The 20,204-nt window shown below is 40.8% G+C and overlaps 1 protein-coding gene across 2 annotated transcripts; it reads left to right on the forward strand.

Annotated features, from left to right (window-relative positions):
- Window positions 1-4,060: 4,060 nt before the first annotated feature.
- On the forward strand, window positions 4,061-18,265 carry LOC135408775 (G patch domain-containing protein 1-like). Of its 2 annotated transcripts, none has more exons than XM_064643776.1 (20): window positions 4,061-4,514; window positions 5,498-5,632; window positions 5,917-6,002; window positions 6,425-6,585; window positions 6,941-7,038; window positions 7,159-7,217; window positions 7,535-7,780; window positions 8,451-8,598; window positions 9,316-9,395; window positions 10,833-11,037; window positions 11,617-11,901; window positions 13,056-13,237; window positions 13,545-13,672; window positions 13,931-14,064; window positions 14,390-14,559; window positions 15,165-15,375; window positions 16,061-16,171; window positions 16,421-16,542; window positions 17,035-17,180; window positions 17,950-18,265. In XM_064643776.1, the coding sequence occupies exons 1-20, from the start codon at window positions 4,076-4,078 to the stop codon at window positions 17,969-17,971; spliced, it is 3,168 nt and encodes a 1,055-aa protein (XP_064499846.1). In that variant the 5' UTR covers window positions 4,061-4,075; the 3' UTR covers window positions 17,972-18,265. The 2 variants fall into 2 exon arrangements, with proteins under 2 accessions (XP_064499846.1, XP_064499847.1); XM_064643777.1 differs by having other exon boundaries at window positions 15,168-15,375.
- The last annotated feature ends 1,939 nt before the right edge of the window (window positions 18,266-20,204 follow it).

A 20,204-nucleotide genomic window follows, 5' to 3' on the forward strand; every position in this document is an offset into this window, starting at 1 on the left:
CATTTATCTTTAATATCAGAGTAAATTCAGTGATCTGGTGCACTGGGCATGGCACTATCTTTACGAAAGCATCAAATTTGCATCCAGAGAATATCGGTATGTTGTGCCTGAAGTGCTGAATTTGAAAGAAATGAATCTTATCTCTGCATCAGATCTCTCTCTTAGTTCTGTAGTACTGGGGGCTGTCTGGATTTGTGCATTTTCCCAGATAAACCAGCCAGGTGATCTGGACAAGGACCATGCTGGAAACAGGCACAGAATGGCAGAGATTGAGTTGCCCAAGATTCTGTCCCACAATAGTAAAGGTAAGAGGGACCAGAACTGGGATCAGAATCTGGACGGCCTTACATACAGTACATATGATAAATATGTACATATTTATCATATGTTTGTATAATTCCACTTGTTCTTCTCCTCCATCTTGAAAAAATATGTGACTAAAGGAAGTCCTATCAATAGTCTTTCCTTTGGCCACTAGGAAATAGCCTCAGTTTGGGAAATTAATTTCCTGCTGGGATACCTGTGGGTGCTCTGTTACATACTCAAGACAGGAATCTGCCTGCTCTCTGCAAAGAGAATGTTTCTCTTCTGTGGTTTTAAAGACCTTGTGTAGGTAAAGGTAGGTAGCAGGTGTCTCCAAACCAGCTTTTGTCCCAGAGAGAGCCAGGGGCTTACCAGAAAAAGCACTTTATAGAATAAAACTACAAAGGGAGAAGTGTGCATCAACTCCTGTTTCTCAAGGTAGGTTCTGAAGATTCCAATTCTTAATGAGCAAATGTTTGCCTGCTGTAGGGAAGTACTAGGTGAGGAGAAAGGAATCATAGGTCGATTTTTTCTTTTTTTTGTGGCTTTGGATGGCCACAGTATGATTTGCTATAGATGTTTTGCAGCATTTCACTGCTTCTTCACCTTAACAGTGTGAGGCACATATTAACTGCAGCTTTATCTTCACTGGAAAAAAAACCCATTTGCTGTCGAATAGCAAATATGCTTTGCCTGTTTCACTGTGAAATCACACTGGAAAAAAGACATTGCAGCTTCAGTGAGAATTAAGAATGTAAGACCAAACAAGGGCAAAATCATCACCACTTTTTCCAGCTAATGCCTCGCCTTTAACTGAGATCCATAGATAAAAATCTGTGTACTTAAGGACAATATGTGTTACCTCTTTTTTTTGTTTGTATTTGTTTTTATTGTTGTTGGGGTTTATTTGTTCATTGCTTTAAAAATTGAAAATTAGCACTTTGTAGAAGCTAAAGCAATGCCTCAGGGTCTATACTTCAGGTGACTGTTTTGTCAACTGATCCAGCAGCCCTGTGATGATAGGAGGAATATTCAGGGGAACATTCCCATTGAATACAAGAAAATGCAGAGGTGAAGTCAAGCTGGCTGTCTCTTTTCATTGTTTTGGTTTGGGTTTTTTTTAACTAAAAAGGTTGTATTTTTATACTTCCTGTACTTAGGTCTTTTTTTAGGTTTTTTTTTTAATGTGATTTTTTAGGGTTTTTTTTAATGTGATTTTTTAGGGGTTTTTTTAATGTGATTTTTTAGGGGTTTTTTTATGTGATTTTTTAGATTTTTTTTTAATGTGATTTTTTAGGGGTGTTTTTAAATGTGATTTTTAAAAACCCTGTAAATTAATCTTTTATATATCAATTATACCAATTTTAGTCTGAAGTTCCATTCACTTGCATAACTTCAATCAACAAGAAGTTATGTGTTTAAAGAAGCGGTTTTAAAGAATATAACAAAAGGCATAGGAAGACACTTCTGTAGATGACCTTCTTGATGAACTAATACAGAACCAGATGTCGAAAACGTATTGGAAAACTAAAGTCTGAAGTCCACCTGTGGCTTAAGGGCTCAATTTCAGCCTTACATGAACTAGCAAGGATGTGAGCTTTAATTCAAAATTACTGTGGTTTTTTTCTCACCAGACAAATTTCTGTAAAAACAGTATTTTAAAAGTAAGTCATTCAGATCTACTAATATTTTAGTTTCATTACAATTAAAGACATTGGAGTTATTATCTTATTTAACAGCTACAAATTGGAGTTGTCACTTGGTTTAACAACTGTAAACAAGAGAGAGAGTTAACCGTGGAGAAGGAAATACCACTGGGATGCAAAAGTAATTCTAATTTGATAAGAGCCTCAAAGGGAAAAAAAAGCTTCAAGATTTGATTACCCCAACTGTTTGAGCCCATCAGACAAGACACTCAAAATATTTTCTATTAACATTCTGCAAAAAAGGCCTGTGTGTTAAGTCGAAGTCACTTAGAATTGAGTATTCAGAAACTATTATTTCCTAAACAAAAGAAACAACAACTGTGTTAACAACTCATTTTGTGACCGTATGTTCTAGCTAAGTGCTTCCTAATTAGTAATGATGAGAAAAGATAATGCACATAGATATGTGTCTGTGGCACCTACTCTATTGTTTCTAAGTGAATTAGAGACTTAAATGAAACAGAGGTTCCCTGTTTACATGGGACCGTGTAAATATTTCCTATGGAAACCTGAAACCACATGAAACTCTGCTGGTTTCGCTTTGGAAGAAACCAGTTCCATTATACAAACAAACAGAAATACCGGGTTAGGGAATACTCAGATAAACTTGCAGAATACTTATCTGTTAAGGGCAGGAATCTCTCAAGACTGTGTTTTATTTTCAAGAATTTCAAAGAAACTGGTGATATTTGCTTCCAAAAGTTGTGGATGTATAGTATCTTCAGCACATCTGAAGTGGGTTTGGTTTTGTTTTGGGGAGGCGGGGAGTTGCAATGGTTGCAATGGGGGTTGTTTGTTTCCTTGTTTTAAAAATTTTATAATATATCGCGCTTTTAGTGAATCTGAGTATTAAGGTCAAATGTAAGCTTGAGAAATCAAATTAATAAAAATCGACAGAGGAGTTTCTCATGGGTAACACGGGAAATTAAAATCCAAATTTTGAACGCTTGGGTCCTACCGGGGCATACTGGTCTTTGTACATAACATAGTCAGTAAAAGTTTCTCTTGCCATACAGGATTTCCCAAGGAGGTGCAGAGATACCTGAAAGCGTTCAGGGATGAAGCTCTTTGAGGGAAGGCTTGAACCTCCTCTGAGAATTTCTTGTTTGAAGTTTTGAGACGTCTGCCCTGATTTTTGTGCACATTCTTCTCGAATAGCTCGTAAAACAACGCGGTAAGGCAAATTTTGCCATGTGTAATTCGACGAAATCCACACCTCCCCCGATTTTGATTGAGGCTGGCGTTCCCTTCACTCTTGTTTTGGATAAAATGTGGTTCCCGGGGTCGGGGGGCGCCGGGGATGGGGATCCCGAGGGTGACGGTGTCAGGGATGGGAGTGCCGGGGATGGGGATCCCGAGGGTGACGGTGTCAGGGATGGGAGACGGGGATGGGGATCCCGAGGGTGACGGTGTCAGGGATGGGAGACGGGGATGGGGATCCCGAGGTGACGGTGTCAGGGATGGGAGTGCCGGGGATGCGGATCCCGAGGTGACGGTGTCAGGGATGGGAGTGCCGGGGATGGGGATCCCGAGGGTGACGGTGTCAGGGATGGGAGTGCCGGGGATGGGGATCTGGAGGGTGACGGTGTCAGGGATGGGAGTGCCGGGGATGGGGATCCCGAGGGTGACGGTGTCAGGGATGGGAGTGCCGGGGATGGGGATCCCGAGGTGACGGTGTCAGGGATGGGAGACGGGGATGGGGATCCCGAGGTGACGGTGTCAGGGATGGGAGACGGGGATGGGGATCCCGAGGGTGACGGTGTCAGGGATGGGAGTGCCGGGGATGGGGATCCCGAGGGTGACGGTGTCAGGGCGCTGGGGGGTCCCGGCGGTCCCAGGGTCGGAGGTGCCGGGGATGGGGTTCCCGGGGATGGGGGTCCCAGGGTCGAAGTTCCCGGCGTTGAGGATCCCGAGGATGGCGGCTCCGGGGCGCTGAGGGGTTTCGGGGATGGGAATCCCCAGGGTTGGGGGATCCCGGCGGTCCCGGAGTAGAGGAGTGCCGGGCACGAGGATCCCGGCGGTGGCGGTCCCGGGGTTGGGGGGTGCCGGGGGTGGCGGTCCCGGCGATGGGATTCCCGCGGATGGGAATCCCTGGCTGGGGTTCCCGGATGGGGATCCTGGGGATGGGGATCCCTGGCTGGGGTTCCCGAAGGCGGTTCCCGGGGATGGGAATCCCTGGTTGGAGTTCTCGGGGATGGGATTCCCGGTGTTCCCGGTGTTCCCGGGATGGGATTCCCGGTGTTCCCGGTGTTCCCGGGATGGGATTCCCGGTGTTCCCGGGATGGGATTCCCGGTGTTCCCGGGATGGGATTCCCGGTGTTCCCGGTGTTCCCGGGATGGGATTCCCGGGATGGGATTCCCGGTGTTGCCGGTGGCTCCGCCCCCCGCCCGTGACGCCGCCGTGCCCCGCGCGGCCACCGTCGGGCAAGATGGCGGCGGGCAGCGACAGCGAGGAGGAGGAGGACCTGGTGAGCTACGGAGCCGCGCTGCAGCCCCTGCAGGAGGGTAAGGACCCTCCCTGCCCCTCCAGGCCTTGTGGCGAGCGCTGAGGAGCGACTCCGCGGGAAGCGCTGCTGTCCCGCAGGGCCCGCGCCGCCCGGGCCGGTTCGCGGCCGGAGGTCCTGCGGCCTTGGCTGTGGGAGCTGTGGCGTGTGGGCCCCGCGCAGACCCGCCTCCCCTTCCTCCCCTGCCTCCCCTGCCTTCTCTTCCTCCCTCTGCTCCCTCTTCCTCCCCCTGCCGCGGCAGCCGTGCTGGCCTGCAGAAAGGTCTGGCTCGGCCTGGGGACGGAGCGGGGAAAGGCCCGGCGGGCACCACAGCGGCTGTGCGGGGCTGGGCTGGGCTGTCCCTGCTCTGCGTGGAGCTGGGGGCCAGCCTTTCGTGCTGTCCTTTCCTTAAGCCTCAAAAAAAGAGAAGAAAATAGAGGTCAAGTGTAACACTTCAAGTGCACGCAGTTATGCTAATGTGATCGTCCTACACTTATATTCGTATATTCACCTTATATATTCGTATATTCACTAGTCCAAGGACTAACTATGGCTGTGAGTCCCAAGTCTGTGCCGCTTTATGCAAGACATACTGCTTAAAAGGTTCATGTCAAAGCCTGTAGCTTTTGTGGTTCATTTCAGTTTTGGACACATCTGGTGTGTAATTTCTCAAGCAGTTCCTGAAGTGATGAAATCCTCTCAGGGGTCTCACGTACCTAAAAACTAAAAGTGTCCTTTCACAGGAAAAGACCATTGTTCTCGGAATTTTATCAGAGTTCAGGGGTTTGATGTGAACACAGTGCTTTTCCTTTAACAGTGTGCATCAGCAGTGTATGCAAATAGTTACAGTGGAGTGGAAATAGATGTAAACTGATGCTTTCTGCTTCAGGGTGGCCACTGTTTGATCCAGTTCTTACTTGCAAGGAAGAAATGGCTTCTGGTGGGAGTGGAGGGTCTCTTCTTCATGCAGTGTTGTGTCTGATTCTCTGATGTATTTGGTTGTAGGTGAACGAATTAAAAAGCCAGTTCCTCTGCAAGAACAGACTGTTAAAGATGCAAAGGGGCGATATCAGCGTTTCCACGGAGCCTTTACTGGGGGCTTTTCTGCTGGTTACTTTAACACCGTTGGCACAAAGGAAGGTTGGATGTTTTTCTGTCTTCTGGGAAGCATTAAATTGAGTACTTGAGTTTGATGTTAGTGAAAACAAACTAACTGTTGTTAAGCATTTGTTTTCCCCTGCTGTTCCTTACACTGTAAATAGCTGGAACAGTGTTGCTGAAGTTATTTCCTCTTGAGTTTTTGGACTGCAATTTTACAAATGTTCCTTTGGTGTATCCTTAAGGTGTAAGGTTGAAATGTTTGAATTGTTTTCAAATACTGTGCTGCCTTAAGTACCTTACTTAAATATTTACCTTCTTTAAAGGATGGACACCCTCAGCTTTTGTCTCATCACGGCAGAAGAGAGCAGACAGAACCATTCTTGGGCCAGAAGACTTCATGGATGAAGAGGTAAATTTGGAAAGGAATAAAAAACTTTAGTAAATAGTTTTCATGACAGCAGGTTTTTCAGGCAGTAAAGTTTTCTGAAGAACTTAAATAGCAAAAATTGAAGTAACTTTGAAAGTACTTCTTGCATGCAGTGTTATAGTGCTAGGTCATAAAGACTGTTTCATAGGTTCACTGAAGAAGCTCCTGTAATGTCAATATTAAAAAATAAAACCAGAACTCAACCCTTTCACTTTGTCAGAAAAGGCAAACACTTCTAAAGCTGTTTAAAACATGTCTATTCAAAGTTATTCAAAAGACAACTGTATAAATGACTGAAGAAAATTAACCAATATGGAGGTCATATCCCTTTCCTTTAGTATTACAGTAAGTAGGAATTTGAGGGGTGTTTAATTTTCTTTTTGCATTTTGTGTGTATTTTCCAGGATCTTAGTGAATTTGGGATAGCACCAAAAGATATTACAACCACAGATGATTTTGCATCCAAAACTAAAGACAGAATAAAAGAGAAAGCCAGACAGATTGCAGGAGTAGTTGCTGCCATTCCAGGAACCACTGCATTTGATGATTTAATAGGACCCTCTAAGTAAGTGAATTTACATAAAGATTAGCCAAACAATTCCTTTTACTTGGAAGTGTTGTGTTGGTTAGAAAAGTAACTTTTGACCACAGTAGTCTGCAAAAGAGACTGGAAGATCTGCAGTGTTGCACTTCCTAAGTGGCCTCCACCTGGATTTGTGTTTTGAATGTGCAGACCTGTTCCAGGTAAACATTTACAACTGGCATGCAGGGTGTGTGAAAATGCTGATACATTCAGATTTGATTTTAGCTGGGGTATAAAAGCAAGTTCAAATGTTATATATGTACCTGGTTGATCAATAAATAGTAAAAGTGTTGTTTGAAGTAATTTGGGGGTTTGTTTCCTTTTGTTTTCTTCTTAGAATAACAGTTGGGGTTGAACTGTTACGAAAAATGGGCTGGAAAGAAGGACAAGGAATTGGACCACGAGTCAAAAGAAAGCCATGCAGGCAGAAACCTGGTAAGTTCAGTGAAGTTCCTGAGCTCCTTAGTAGAAAGTTAACATTCACAGACAGATTAGAAAGTTAATTTTAAAACCTTCTTTTATTAATTTAATATGATGCTCTGATGTCTCTTACAGATCCTACAGTGAAAATATATGGTTGTGCCTTACCACCTGGACTGTCTGAGGGTTCTGAGGTATTAAACAAGCAAAAGTTGTTTGTTGACTTATGTAAGAATGTGTGTTAACACAGTAAAAAACTCCTGTAACTTCTTTAATGTGTTTGAAAGTATTTTAAAATGTAGTTTCAAGTCTTCTTAAAAGCATTCATACGTACTGTGCTTAATGTGAAGAAAGGTTTTAGTGTAACTAAATTTCTTCTTAAGCAGGTGTAGTTCATATATAATTTAGGAATTGCAGACTTTCCCAGGCTCATGTTAACTGAATGGTGTAACAGCTCAACATACAGCACTTTTAATCGTATTTGCTCCTGTAAACTTTTATTTTGTACAAGGAGGAAGAGGATGAATACCAGCCAGAGAATGTGACCTTTGCCCCAAAAGATGTAATGCCTGTTGATTTGACTCCAAAAGAGAATGTCCATGGACTTGGCTATAAGGGTTTGGATCCCTCACAAGCTTTGTTTGGTGTATCTGGAAGAGAACACCTGAATCTTTTCACAGGTGGTTCTGAAGAGACAAGTAATTTACTTGGGGATCTGAGACATAGTAAAGGAAGAAAACTGGGTATTACAGGTCAGGTGAGGACAATTTTTAATGCATTTTATTATTAGTGCAGTAAAATATAAATAAATTTTGGGGTTTTTTTAAGTGAAAAGCTCCTTGTCATTGCAGGGTTATTGTAAGAAATCTTAAATGTGGCTTGACAGTAGGATTTCTTTAAAACTTGTTTTGAAGGTGTGGAAAAATCCTTAGGACTTTCAAATGCCTTCACTTATCAATATTGCTAAAGACAACTATACAAAATACCTGACTCTGAGTAGCTGGATGGAGAAAAGTCTTGTGTTACTTTGGTTAGAGAAAGTTGATATTCGGTATGTTTTTAGTTTACATTTTTTTGGTCTGTTTTACTTTCAGTAACGCTGTATCTGTTAGCTCGAGAGGTTTTGTGTTGCTCCATGCTATTTGTAGTTCTTATCTAGAAGCACGGTCAGTTTACATTTCTGGGAATTCTCCTTGCTTAATTTCCATGCCAACTGACAATCTTTTCTTTCCCTTTTGAGAACTTAACCTGGTCTTAGACAGATTGCAAATGTTATTTTGTGGAATTAGTCTGCTGCCCTCCTCCTGTATATATATACTCTACATTTTATACAGATGAGTAGATATATATGTGGGTGTGTTCTGATATGTGACTTTAAAGTATTTGTACATTTCTGAGCTTTCATTTGTATTTAAAATGTATTTTAGGCTTTTGGTGTGGGAGCTTTAGAGGAAGAAGACGATGATATTTATGCAACAGACACACTGTCAAAGTATGATACAGTTCTAAAAGATGAGGAACCTGGAGATGGCTTGTATGGCTGGACAGCACCAAAGCAGTATAAATCCAAAAAAAGTGAGAACTCTGGGTCTATCTAAACACCTAGTGTAATTTGGGGGAAAAAATAGCATAATGTAGTCTCTATTTGCCAGATATTTTAGTTTTCAGCCTTGATACCTGAAACTTCAACTAGTCTTCCTTCTGTATTTTAGTGTCCAAATACAGAAATAATTTCAGAAGTCCTCCACTAAACCCAATGTTGGTTAAACCCCCAAGTGATATTGTCAAAACATCTGCTGCTTTCTGGGGTGCAGAATTCAGTCCCACTGCAGGAAATAAGTGACTGTGAGCAGTGTTTACAAAATATGACCCCATAATTGCAAAGAGAATTTTTTTTTTTTAGTGGTACCTTTGTATTTCAAATAATTTTTGTAAGTTTTATTTTGATACCACTTTGGTTCTGCTCCAACTTTTAAGTGCTTGAAATACTGTAGTGATTTCTGGAGTGTCTGCTCACATTTATTGTGCACATTAATGACACTGATGGTGTGAGCTGTTCACAGTGGCTTCACTACAAGCCATGTTCACCTCCCAGCAGTCACTGGTAGTGGTTTTTTAGCTGTATAATACCAATCCAGAATCCCTTAATTTTAAATGAAAGGCAGTGAAGACAAAGAACTACAATTATGTCCTGTAACAAATCATGACAAATGGAAAATATTCAGAAAAAAAAAAACCTTTTTGCCTAACATACATGTTTAAATATTTACCAACTCTGTGGTCACTTTGTAGGGCCTGAAAGAGAATTTAAATACATAGGCAAAATCTTGGATGGTTTTTCCTTGGCATCAAAATCATCAATTCCAATCAAGGTAAGCAAATAATGATATTTTTTGTATTAAGAATAACATCAAGAAATTGTCATATGAGCTGTGTGGACTTTACTGCTGCTCTGTGTTTTTTCTGTTCTTAGAAATGAGTGTTCTGATCAGCAGTAAAGACTGATGAGTGAGCAAAATTATAGCATTGGGGGCTGTTCAATAGAAACCTAAAATCTGTCAGACTCCTTCAGGAATTTAAAACTTTGTCTGTGGTGCTGGCTTTGAACAAATACCTCCCACACTATGTACTGTTATTTGCCATAAAGTTGGGGGAATGGTTTCATTTGACTTCAAAATAAAAAAATTGCATCTTCTGCTCCTGTAACATTCAGTTCTCTGTAAAAATCAGGCCTCGTGCTTTGCCCACCTTGCTGTTTTGGTGACAAGTTTATTTGTTAGTCCTGTTCTCAGGTTTGTATCATTTATGCCATATATATTCACATAAATTAGGATGACAGACAGAACTGTATGACATGGTCCTCTTTCTAAGGAGGAATATTTGTGTGGTGTATGAAATTGGACTGTATAGGGAGCACAGGGATAACCTTTGAAGTAACAGCCTAAGTGAAGAATATGGGGGAAAATACAGTAAGCACACAAGTACTCAGTACTCAGTAATTGATTAAATCAAGTGACTTTAGTTTAAAAAAAACCCCAAAACTAAAAAAAAGCAATACCAAGAGCATTTTCTCAAACAAAAGCAGTGCAAATTAAGACTCTTGTTAAGTTTTTTGTTGCTTGATGTGCTTGTTTTCCTCTTCTTTCATACTCATTACATATTGTCAATGTTTGTTCCCAGAGTATTACAATGCTGCTTACTGACTGGGTTTAAAAGAATGGGTAGCTTGTAGTATGTAAGTGGAGGAATTTTTAGGATGTAAGTGGAGGAATTTTTAGGATGTAAGTGGAGGAATTTTTAGGATGTAAGTGGAGGAATTTTTAGGATGTAAGTGGAGGAATTTTTAGGATGTAAGTGGAGGAATTTGTAGGATGTAAGTGGAGGAATTTGTAGGATGTAAGTGGAGGAATTTGTAGGATGTAAGTGGAGGAATTTGTAGGATGTAAGTGGAGGAATTTGTAGGATGTAAGTGGAGGAATTTGTAGGATGTAAGTGGAGGAATTTGTAGGATGTAAGTGGAGGAATTTTTAGGATGTAGGTGGAGGAATTTTTAGGATGTAAATTGAGGAATTTTTAGGATGTAAGTGGAGGAATTTTTAGGATGGAAGTGGAGGAATTTTTAGGATGTAAGTGGAGGAATTTTTAGGATGGAAGTGGAGGAATTTTTAGGATGGAAGTGGAGGAATTTTTAGGATGTAAGTGGAGGATTTTTAGACTGAGCCGCCTTTTTCTGAAGCACGTTCGTAAGTGTTAAATACAAAGTCGTCTCTCTCTCTCTGAGTGGCATTTTTTGTTCTGTGGCCCCAAAGGTTTACCCACCACCTCACCTACCCCGAAATTACAGACCAGTTCATTACTTTCGACCTGTGATAGCAGCTGGCAAAGAAAACTCCCATTTGCAGAAGGCATTGGAGGAATCCAGCGGGAAGCTCGGGAGTGATCCAGCACAGCAGGGCAGGCATGCTCTGGATGCAGCTCAGAGGAGGGAACTGCTGGGAGAGACTGGGCTAAAAGGTGCTGAGATCTGTGACCACACCTTTGCTTGTGTTTGTGTAACAGTAAAAACTGGCCTTGAGCACTTATTTTCTAATATAAACATACCAAATCTAGTTCCCATAGCTGCAATACCATTCCAGTGCTTGGTTTCATCTCAGCACTTGAATTGTTGGCATAGCTGGCTGTATTTTCATTTACTTAAATATTTTAAAACCAAAAAGTATGTGTTGGATTGTGTTTTGTTGTGCTTGGTTGGGTTTTCCTGTGGCCTTTTATGAATGTAGGAGGCTCTGAGGATTTTTTCTGTAAAATGAGGTTTCACTGAACATTCAAATATGTAGCTGTGCCTCACATTTGTGTCTACAATAGTGAACTTCATAAAGTTATATGTAAATATGTGGTAAATAGCATAAAAGATGTAATAGTGGCCAAATTTTTATCTGTCGTCTCTGCAATTTTATTTTTTATTTCTGCTTAAGAGCATTTTCTCTGAATGTTTACCCACAGTGATAGGGCTTTTTCCTCCACTAAGGTGGAAGAAATAGTTCTAGGAATTTCTCATTTCTGTTTATCTTTTACTGCTCTTTTCTACTTTAGGTCCAGCTCCTTCTGTTTTGGAATATCTGTCTGAGAAAGACAGGGAAAGACTCAAAGAAGTGAAGCAAGCATCTGAGCAACAAATGAAAGCAAAACCAGTGGCTCAGCAGCCACAAAACAGATTCCAACCAGCCCCCCCAGAGGATGCTTCTCCCAAATGGCAAATGCTGTTGGGAGGGCAGTTGGCAAATGCTGGTTCTAGTGACTTCAAACCATTTGCAAGAAATCCAGAAAAACAAAAAAGATATGAAAATTTTGTGAAAAGTCTTAAACAAGGAGAAAAAGGTAAAATATTTCTCGATTAATTATTTTCTTTTTTTTTCCCCCCCCTTCCTTTTTTGGTTCCAATGCATTATATGTCCACTGTGAGTTCTCTTCCTGAATTCCACAGTGCCTTGAGGTGAGTTCTTCAGTGCTGTGATTTTTCTGTAAGGCATAAAAAGCTGAAGCAGATCTAGGGAGTTCCTCAGCAGCCTGTGAATATAGATTGCCTTAAAATTAAAAAAAAACCAAAAAGTGGTTGGTTTGTTTTTCAAATTTTTAAGTACAAAGGGGCCATTGGAGAAGAAGAAAATGGGCACCAGCAGAATGTCATGGAGGAAAGCATATAGTGACAGATAGAAAACCTGGGTTTGTTATTTTAGTTGTGGGTTGTTATTTTGGTTTTTGGCTTTTTTTAAATAGTCCTTTTCATTCTATGAAAAAACATTTCCTGGTTAGTAGCCTCCTCTGGTTATCACAGTGGGACAGATGACTTGAGCTTTGAACCCAAAGTTCCTCTGTTCAGGACTGGGATTTTCCCTGTGTAAAATTGAGTACCCTCAGTTATGACTCTGTTATGGCTGTAAATACCTCCTTAGTAATAATGATGAAAGTGCAGGAATATTTAAATAACTGGAATGATTAAAGTTCTCTTTTCCTGTAAGAGTGTTTGCTTGGCTGGTGTTATTTCCTCTTCCTTCTGGGAGAAGTGAACCTGCTGCTGTAAACAGGGTCTATATTGCTTATATAAAAACCTGTGTCCAAACTCTGTATTTATCAGTGGGCACTTTATATACCAGAAAGCCCCTTAAAGTTACCAAAGCCTAACCAGGCTTACTCCTTGGTCAACTCTGTTGTGTGTTTTAATTATTTGATAAATCTTTGCATTATACTTTTTGTTTTTAAACACATTAAGTATTCTGAACATTCCTTAGAGGGCAGTGACTAAGGAGTCAGGTTTGCAAGCAAAATTATTTGAAATATCTGTTTTGCATTTGGCAAATGCCATCTTGAAAAACTACCTCCATTTATCAAGGATTAACACAGTTGAGATGAATACTGTCCTTAAGCTAAATACTCATTAAATACTTGCAAGGATGTTTGCTTATGACCTTACTGTTTCAGCAGTGTTGGAGCTCATAAGCTGTAACCTCTGCTGGGCATTTCTCTCCTTACAGCAGATGCACTGGAGCGTTTTTTAGACCCAAATATGACGGAATGGGAGCGGGGAAGGGAGCAGGAGGAGTTCATCCGAGCAGCTGCCTTCTACAGGTCCTCCAGTTCCACCCTCTCCTCCAGGTTCACACGGGCCAAGTATGAAGATGACGTTGACAAAGTGGAAGTTCCTCGAGACCAAGAGGTATCTGCTGTTCTTCTGGATACACTGCAGCTGCAATTGCTGCCTCAACCCTGACTTTCTCCTTCTTTCAAACCCTTCTGTAGATTTGTCACTGGTTTGTTGCCCTTCTGTTGAACCAGCTTTTGGTGTTCAGACATTCAGACATCCAAAGGTGTCACCCACCTTTTGAAAACACTCACTGCATGCAGAATAGTGATTTGTTAAACGGCACTTAAATATTGTGTTTCTGTCTCTTTTAAGTCTTAGAACAGTAATAGTTCAGTAAGTTGTGACTTATTTAGCAGCTGTAAATGTTTGACTTTTTCAGAATGATCTTGATGATAAGGAAACTGCTGTGAAGATGAAGATGTTTGGCAAACTCACAAGAGACAAGTTTGAATGGCACCCTGATAAGCTGCTGTGTAAAAGATTTAACGTTCGTGATCCGTACCCTGAGTAAGATAACTGATATTTATGTTTTTATATTGGAAAATCCTCAGTTTTTCCTTTGCTGATGGAAAATCTGGCTTGGTGTTTTCTTCTTGTGTCATAATGTGGTACAGAGCTGCCAATATTTTTATTTGCATCATGGAACCTCTGACAAAACAGCATGCATTTGAGGGACTGCTGTAGGTGTTTCAGCTCATTGTAGATAATTTGAGGCCTCCTGTGTGTTGAAAGCAATAACCAACAAACATTTTTATTTCCCTCTAGTTCTTCCATAGTTGGTTTACCGAAAGTGAAAAGAGACAAGTATTCTGTGTTTAATTTCTTAACTGTCCCTGAGCCCACCACGTCTGCAACTCAAGCAACAAACAAACAAAGCCAAGAGAATAACAGCCTCAACAGTAAGTTTGTTGTTACTTTATTAATTTAGCTATAAACCAGATAATAGTACAGAAAAGGCATCTTTTTTTAATTAAAAAAACCCAAAACTTTTTTTAATTAAAAACCCTAAATAAAGAAATTGAAAGAAAACTTCTGTGACGTCAAAACCGAAGTTAGTGATATAATGCTAATTTCTTTTACCTAGAAGATTTTTATAGGTCGAATATTCATTGGAAAGATTTAAAAAATGTCAAGCTGAAGAAGCAGAGTAATTTAAAATCAAACAGACAGTGAAATGCAGGATAATTTGGCATGCAACTGATTTGAATGTTTTGGATGTTTTAGAACCAAAGAAACCTTCAAGGTGGGATATGTCAGATAAAGAAAAGGAGAAAAAAGATTCTATCAGTGAATTCATTAGTCTTGCTAGATCAAAAGCTGATGTTCAGCAGCAGCCACCAGTGCCAGCAGCAGAAAAATGTGCAAGTGGGCCAAGTGAAACTCTTCCCACTGAGGTGAGTTTACAAGGTTTGAACCTTGACAACCCAGAAATAAGAGTGGATAATACATGAATTGATTTAATACAGACCAGTTTGCTCAAGAGCCAACTCAAGAGCAGAAGCATGAGATTGTACTTTGAAGAATTTTGAGGTTATAACTCTGAGATGTAAAATGTTTACAGCTTACAAGGACAGCAGGTTTGACTGTATTTGAAGTAGCAGCTTAAGAGGAGAAAAAATGTCGTTCAGCAGACTGGGAACTGAATTCAGTCACCCTCACTCTGCTCACAGGCAGAATGGAGGAGGGTGCATATTCTGGGGAGGAAGGTGATATTTTCCTTTTGCTTAAATTTAGTATTATATAATTGAAGTTTGAAATAGTGAATTAGATCCCCAAATATTACAAATTCTGTTTTCAACTGTGTAGCACAATCTGCACTCCCATTTACAGGAGACTTGCTTAGTTTTGCAGCATTTCACATCTTTACTGTTTTGGTTCCTCAGGTTGTGTATTCCACAGCTATTGTGATATCTGTAAATATCTGTAAATACCTGTTCCTTACCAGAGAGAGGTTGTTACTTTCTTTAGTGTTGAAATGCAGTTTGTTCTTGCTGTTTAGCAGGGAGCTAACAAAGGAAAGGATCAGGAAGAAGAAAGCAAACGACCACCCATGGATTTATTTAAGGCCATCTTTGTGAGTTCCTCAGATGAAAAATCATCTTCCTCTGAAGAAGAGAGTGATGAGGAACAGCAACCAACGACTTCAGTAACAGAGTCAGAAACCACCAAGCAAGTTGATAAACCAGACAGTTCTTCCTCTAATGTACAAGGTAGTACCTAATGGATGTTCATTTTTATGCAGCATAAAATAAATACCTTGTAAAAGGTTAACTTATGAATCACATGCTCTAGGACTGCACTCTTGTGCAGATCATCTGGAATTGGTGGGGCTGGGCATGTAGAAAATGTGAATAATACAGCACTGAATAAGGCCTTGCATGTTATAGTGTTATTGATGTTGCCATTTGTCTTGTGTAGATTTTACAAGCAAAGTGCCCTGTGGAATATGCTTGTTAAACAGTGAGGGGGAAGAAAACATCTAGTGCTAGAGGATACTTAAAATGGAAATACTTTGTTCACTTCCTGTCACAATTGGTTCTATTAACATTTAACTTTTAGCCTTTATTAACTTTATGCATCTCGTGGAGTTTTTTATTCATTCTAAGTAATGGAAAAATATTTCTGCATTAAAAAATAAAAGCAAACAAATGCACTGATTAATTAATAATTGTGTAGTGTGAAAGGCAAACTTTGATTTAAAGGAGAAAAAAACCCCACAGTACATTGACATGTTTCAGAATTCCAACTGTCCAGTTGGCCAGAGCATCCATAGAGGTACAGGATTGCTTTCTTAAAGATTTTTAGAAAGCCTCCTTTAGCTTTCTTCTACACTTCCTAGAAAAAGTGTTTTCTTATTTTCCTTTCAAGTATAGAATTCTTTGGCTTTTTTCATAGAGAGTGTGGCTGCTGCAGCTGATCCTGGCACTTCCTCGTTGTCTGCTTCAAAGCAGGAACTGGATGCAGCAGAGGAATTTGGACCAAAGTTGCCTCCAGCTTTTTCTTCTGGTAGGTTCTGTGAGCTTTTAGAGTGTAAATTCTGCACATTTAATGACACAATTTAAACACAAAGGCATTTAATTACAACAGGGATGTTGCAGTTAGGATTTTTAGACATTTCATTTCCATTTTAAAGCTTAGGAGTTTTGTTTGTTTGTTTTAACTATCCTGTTAGGTTAAAAGTAATACAGAATGTAATAATCAAATTACTTTTTTTGTCCTTCTTTTAACTGTTCATTCATTTGCTTTGTGTTTTAGGTGCTTGGCAACAGCAAACAGTGGTGCCAGCAAGCTTTCCTGGGCCTAGTAGGAAAGAAAAGCATAGGAAAACAAGAGAGAAACACAAGACAAAGAAAGAACATAAACGCAAAAAAGAAAAGGTATTTTATTTAAATAAACAGTCTGTTGATTCTTTGATCTGCCAGTCAGAATTTTATTATTATTTATGCCAGGTTGCAGGAAATACATATACTGGGACTAGAATTTAAGCAACAGAATTTCTTGGGTGTTTTGAAACCAGGAAGTTATCCCACTATGGTGCTGCTTTTTCCATACATACAACGTGGCTACAGACACAGTACTGTGGGTGGGTTAATGTTGTGTGCTGGAGGTGCCAGATATGTTCTGGGAACTGCATTATAATTCTTGGTTTATATACAAATAATAGTAATGAAACTTCTGTTTTAGAGGGAGTTGAGTGCTTAGATGAAATGAAGGGTCTTGGTTTATATTTTCTTTAGCTCAGTCTGAGTAGTGGAAAAGAGTCATTGGTAATTGTTCTGTTTTGGTCAAACTTTTTTCTGTTGTTGACATCCAGAAAAATCCAAGTCTTTCACAAGGAAATAAAGGGACTATTTCTCTTCTTTTTACAGAAAAAGAAACATAAGAAGCAGAAAAACAAAGGAAAACACAAGAATAAAAAATCAGAAAAAGACAGCAGCTCAGATACTACAGAGAGCAGTGACAGCCTCAGTGATATGGATACCACAGGCTTGTCACCCAAAGAACTTCTAAGAAGGTAAACAGAAAGGTTACTTAAACACTTGAAAATTTTGCAGTGAGTAACTAAAACATCAATTTATTAGTTGTTTAATGCTGCTCACTTTGGTGAGGAAAAATTACATATGTTAGACATCCTAATCTACAGGGTAATTAGTTTTAGGATAGAGGCCTCTTAAGGTAAAGGGCACTTAATACAGAGCCCTGTTAGTTAATGGACATTGTCATTAAAGATGACTGATATTTTTGGATGGGATTTTGAATTGGAATTACAAATTGAACAAGTGCAGGTAGGGATTCATATTTTTATAACTTTATCTACTTCTCTTTACCTGGAAACATTGAAAGCAATGTTGTCTGCTAAGATTCAATTCAAATAGATCCATCTGACCTCATGGCAAAGTGGTTGGGGTCGAGGGGTGCAGTGGAATGGACGTGTGCCAGTGGGAAGACTGGCACTTGAATGGACTGTGCCTTCCATTCCTTTGCAACTGAGAGTCAGTTATGTCCTGGTGTTTTCTTATTAAAAAACAAACTACTGCTTGGATTTCTGAATAGCTAAAATATGGGTTTATGCATTTTGCACAGAACAGACTTCTTTGTACAGGCAGTAGTCTTGGAAATCTTCACATCTGCATGTCTCACATCACTGAGAAAATGTTTTTATCTCATATACTCAGATCTCTCTCTTAAACTAAGATTTAAGAGACTGCTCAAGTAATGAGATGTTCTTAATGTTGCATGTTACTGTTCAGAGTGACCTTTTCCTTTTTCTTTTTCCTTTTTAGATTAAAACAACTCCAGTATTGAAGAAGCCACTTGCTTTCCTCAGTACTGTGTGACTCGATCTCAAATGTTTGATCTCCTCCATGATGGTAGATCAGTGGTGTATAATGTGAAGCACTATAGATACAGTATTCATATTGAATGTCTTTGAAAGTATATGTGCATATGTTTTATTTTGTGATGTTTCATGTGTTCAAAATGTATGGATTATAGAACATTGAAAAGACCCCTTTCTGGGCAGCATAATCTGAAATACCACAGGCTCTGTTTTAATTCATTAAACAAAGCATTTTAATAAACTTAAATGTTGTTAAAGAATGGTGATATTCTTATATGCCTAGGACCTCTAAAGTGCTGGAGAGTCTGAGTTAAGAAGTTAAAAACCAAAGCAATGTAAAATTTGTATTGGGTGCAAGTATTTTTAATGAAGCTAATGCAGAATTTCACATTGCAGTTTTGCAGTATCTGTCTGTGTATAGAGTTATTTTTACCTGTCCAAATTGTATATAGCACTTACTGTAACAGCTGTAAACCACTGAACTTTCATAGAATAGGCTGAGTTAGAAGGGATTCATCAGGCTCATCTAGTCCAACTCCTGGCCCTGTGCAGGACATTTGTGTCATTTTGACACAAATTATTAAGGCTAATGTGCTACAAGATTAATACTATGATTAAAATTGCCTTATTTTATGCAGTTACAAAGAAAACTGTTTATGCCACTCTTCGTCCCCAGTTGTCATATTGTAGAACAGAACCACAGAGAAAGGTTGGAAAGACCTCTGAGATCATCGAGTCCAACGTGTGACCCAACCCCACCTTGTCACCCAGCCCGTGGCACTGATCCCACATCCAGTCTGTCCTTAAACACCTCCAGGGACAGGGACTCCACCCCCTCCCTGGGCAGCCCCTTCCAATGGCTGAGCACCCTCTCTGGAAAAAATTTCTTCCCAATGTCCAACCTAAACCTCCCCTGGGGCAGCTTGAGCCTGTGCCCTTTTGTCCTACTGCTGGTGGCCTTCAAGCAGAGCCCGACCCCCCCGGCTCCCCCCTCCTGCCAGGTGGTTGCAGAGAGTGAGGAGGTCTCCCCTGAGCCTCCTCCTCTCCAGGCTGAGCCCTCAGCCTCTCCTCACAGCACTTGTGCTCCAGTCCCTTCACCATGGACCTCATTGCTCTTCTCTGCACCTTCTCCAGCCCCTCCATGTCCTTCCTCAGCTGAGGGCCCAGAGCTGGACACAGCACTTGAGGTGAGGCCTCACCAGCGCTGAGTCCAGGGGCAGAATCACTGCCCTGGTCCTGCTGCCACACTGTTCCTGATCCAGGCCAGGATGCCACGGCCTTCTTGGCCACCTGGGCACACTCTGGGTCATGTTCATTATGAGCTCTGAAATAATCCTGACCTGCCTGATGGCAGTGGGGAGCAGCTGTGGGGACAGGCTGCTGCCCAAACCAGCCCTGGCACATGCTGAGGGTGCAGGAAGGCTGGGGAGGGCGGGCAGGCTGGTGCAAGCCAGGCTCTGTGCCCGGGGGTGGTCACAGGGCTCTGGGCCAAGGGTTGGAAAGCTCTCTTGTTGCTCTGTGTGTGTAATGCACGTGGCAGCTGGGGTTTGTTAGCTCTGCTCACACCAACACACGTTGGACAGTCATGAGCAAACTCCCAAATGACTGAAGAGAAACCTTTTCAAAATACCTTCGACAAAATTTTTAACGGTCTTGTCTAAAATGTGTGGCCTAAGAGTTTGATGTGCTGCCCTTGGATGGACCAGAATCAAGGAAACAAGCATTAAAAAGACTTAAGAGAGACTTGAGAGGAAGAAGAATTGGGAAAACAAACCAAACCAAACCTCTAGAAAAACAAAACTACAGTCCATATCCATCAACGTTTTTTTTCTGAACCAGATTTGGTAAATCTGCTCCAAAGTAGTACCAAGGAAAAATGTCAACTTTGCACAGGCAAGTGGAACTGAAGGTACATTCTCCTCTGCTTCCTGCTTTTGTACTCCCCCTCATGGACTAAACTGTCAAAAATAATCTCAAAGAAAACTATTCCTAAATGTTGCTCTGTTCCTTTCCAGATTGGATTTAAAATTCTGAGAGGACACAGTGATCCTGTGAGCTCCTGCCATTTTTGCTTTGAAGACACAAAAATACTTTCATGCTCTTGTGCAGTGAAACTCTGCATGTGTTCCAAACACAACAACAAATTAAAGAAAAAAACCTTAAAGCTGAAATCAGACAAGGAGTGTTACACAGGCGTGA

Source organism: Pseudopipra pipra, unplaced genomic scaffold (genome assembly GCF_036250125.1).
Source record: "Pseudopipra pipra isolate bDixPip1 unplaced genomic scaffold, bDixPip1.hap1 HAP1_SCAFFOLD_626, whole genome shotgun sequence".
Taxonomy (NCBI): Eukaryota; Metazoa; Chordata; class Aves; order Passeriformes; family Pipridae; genus Pseudopipra; species Pseudopipra pipra.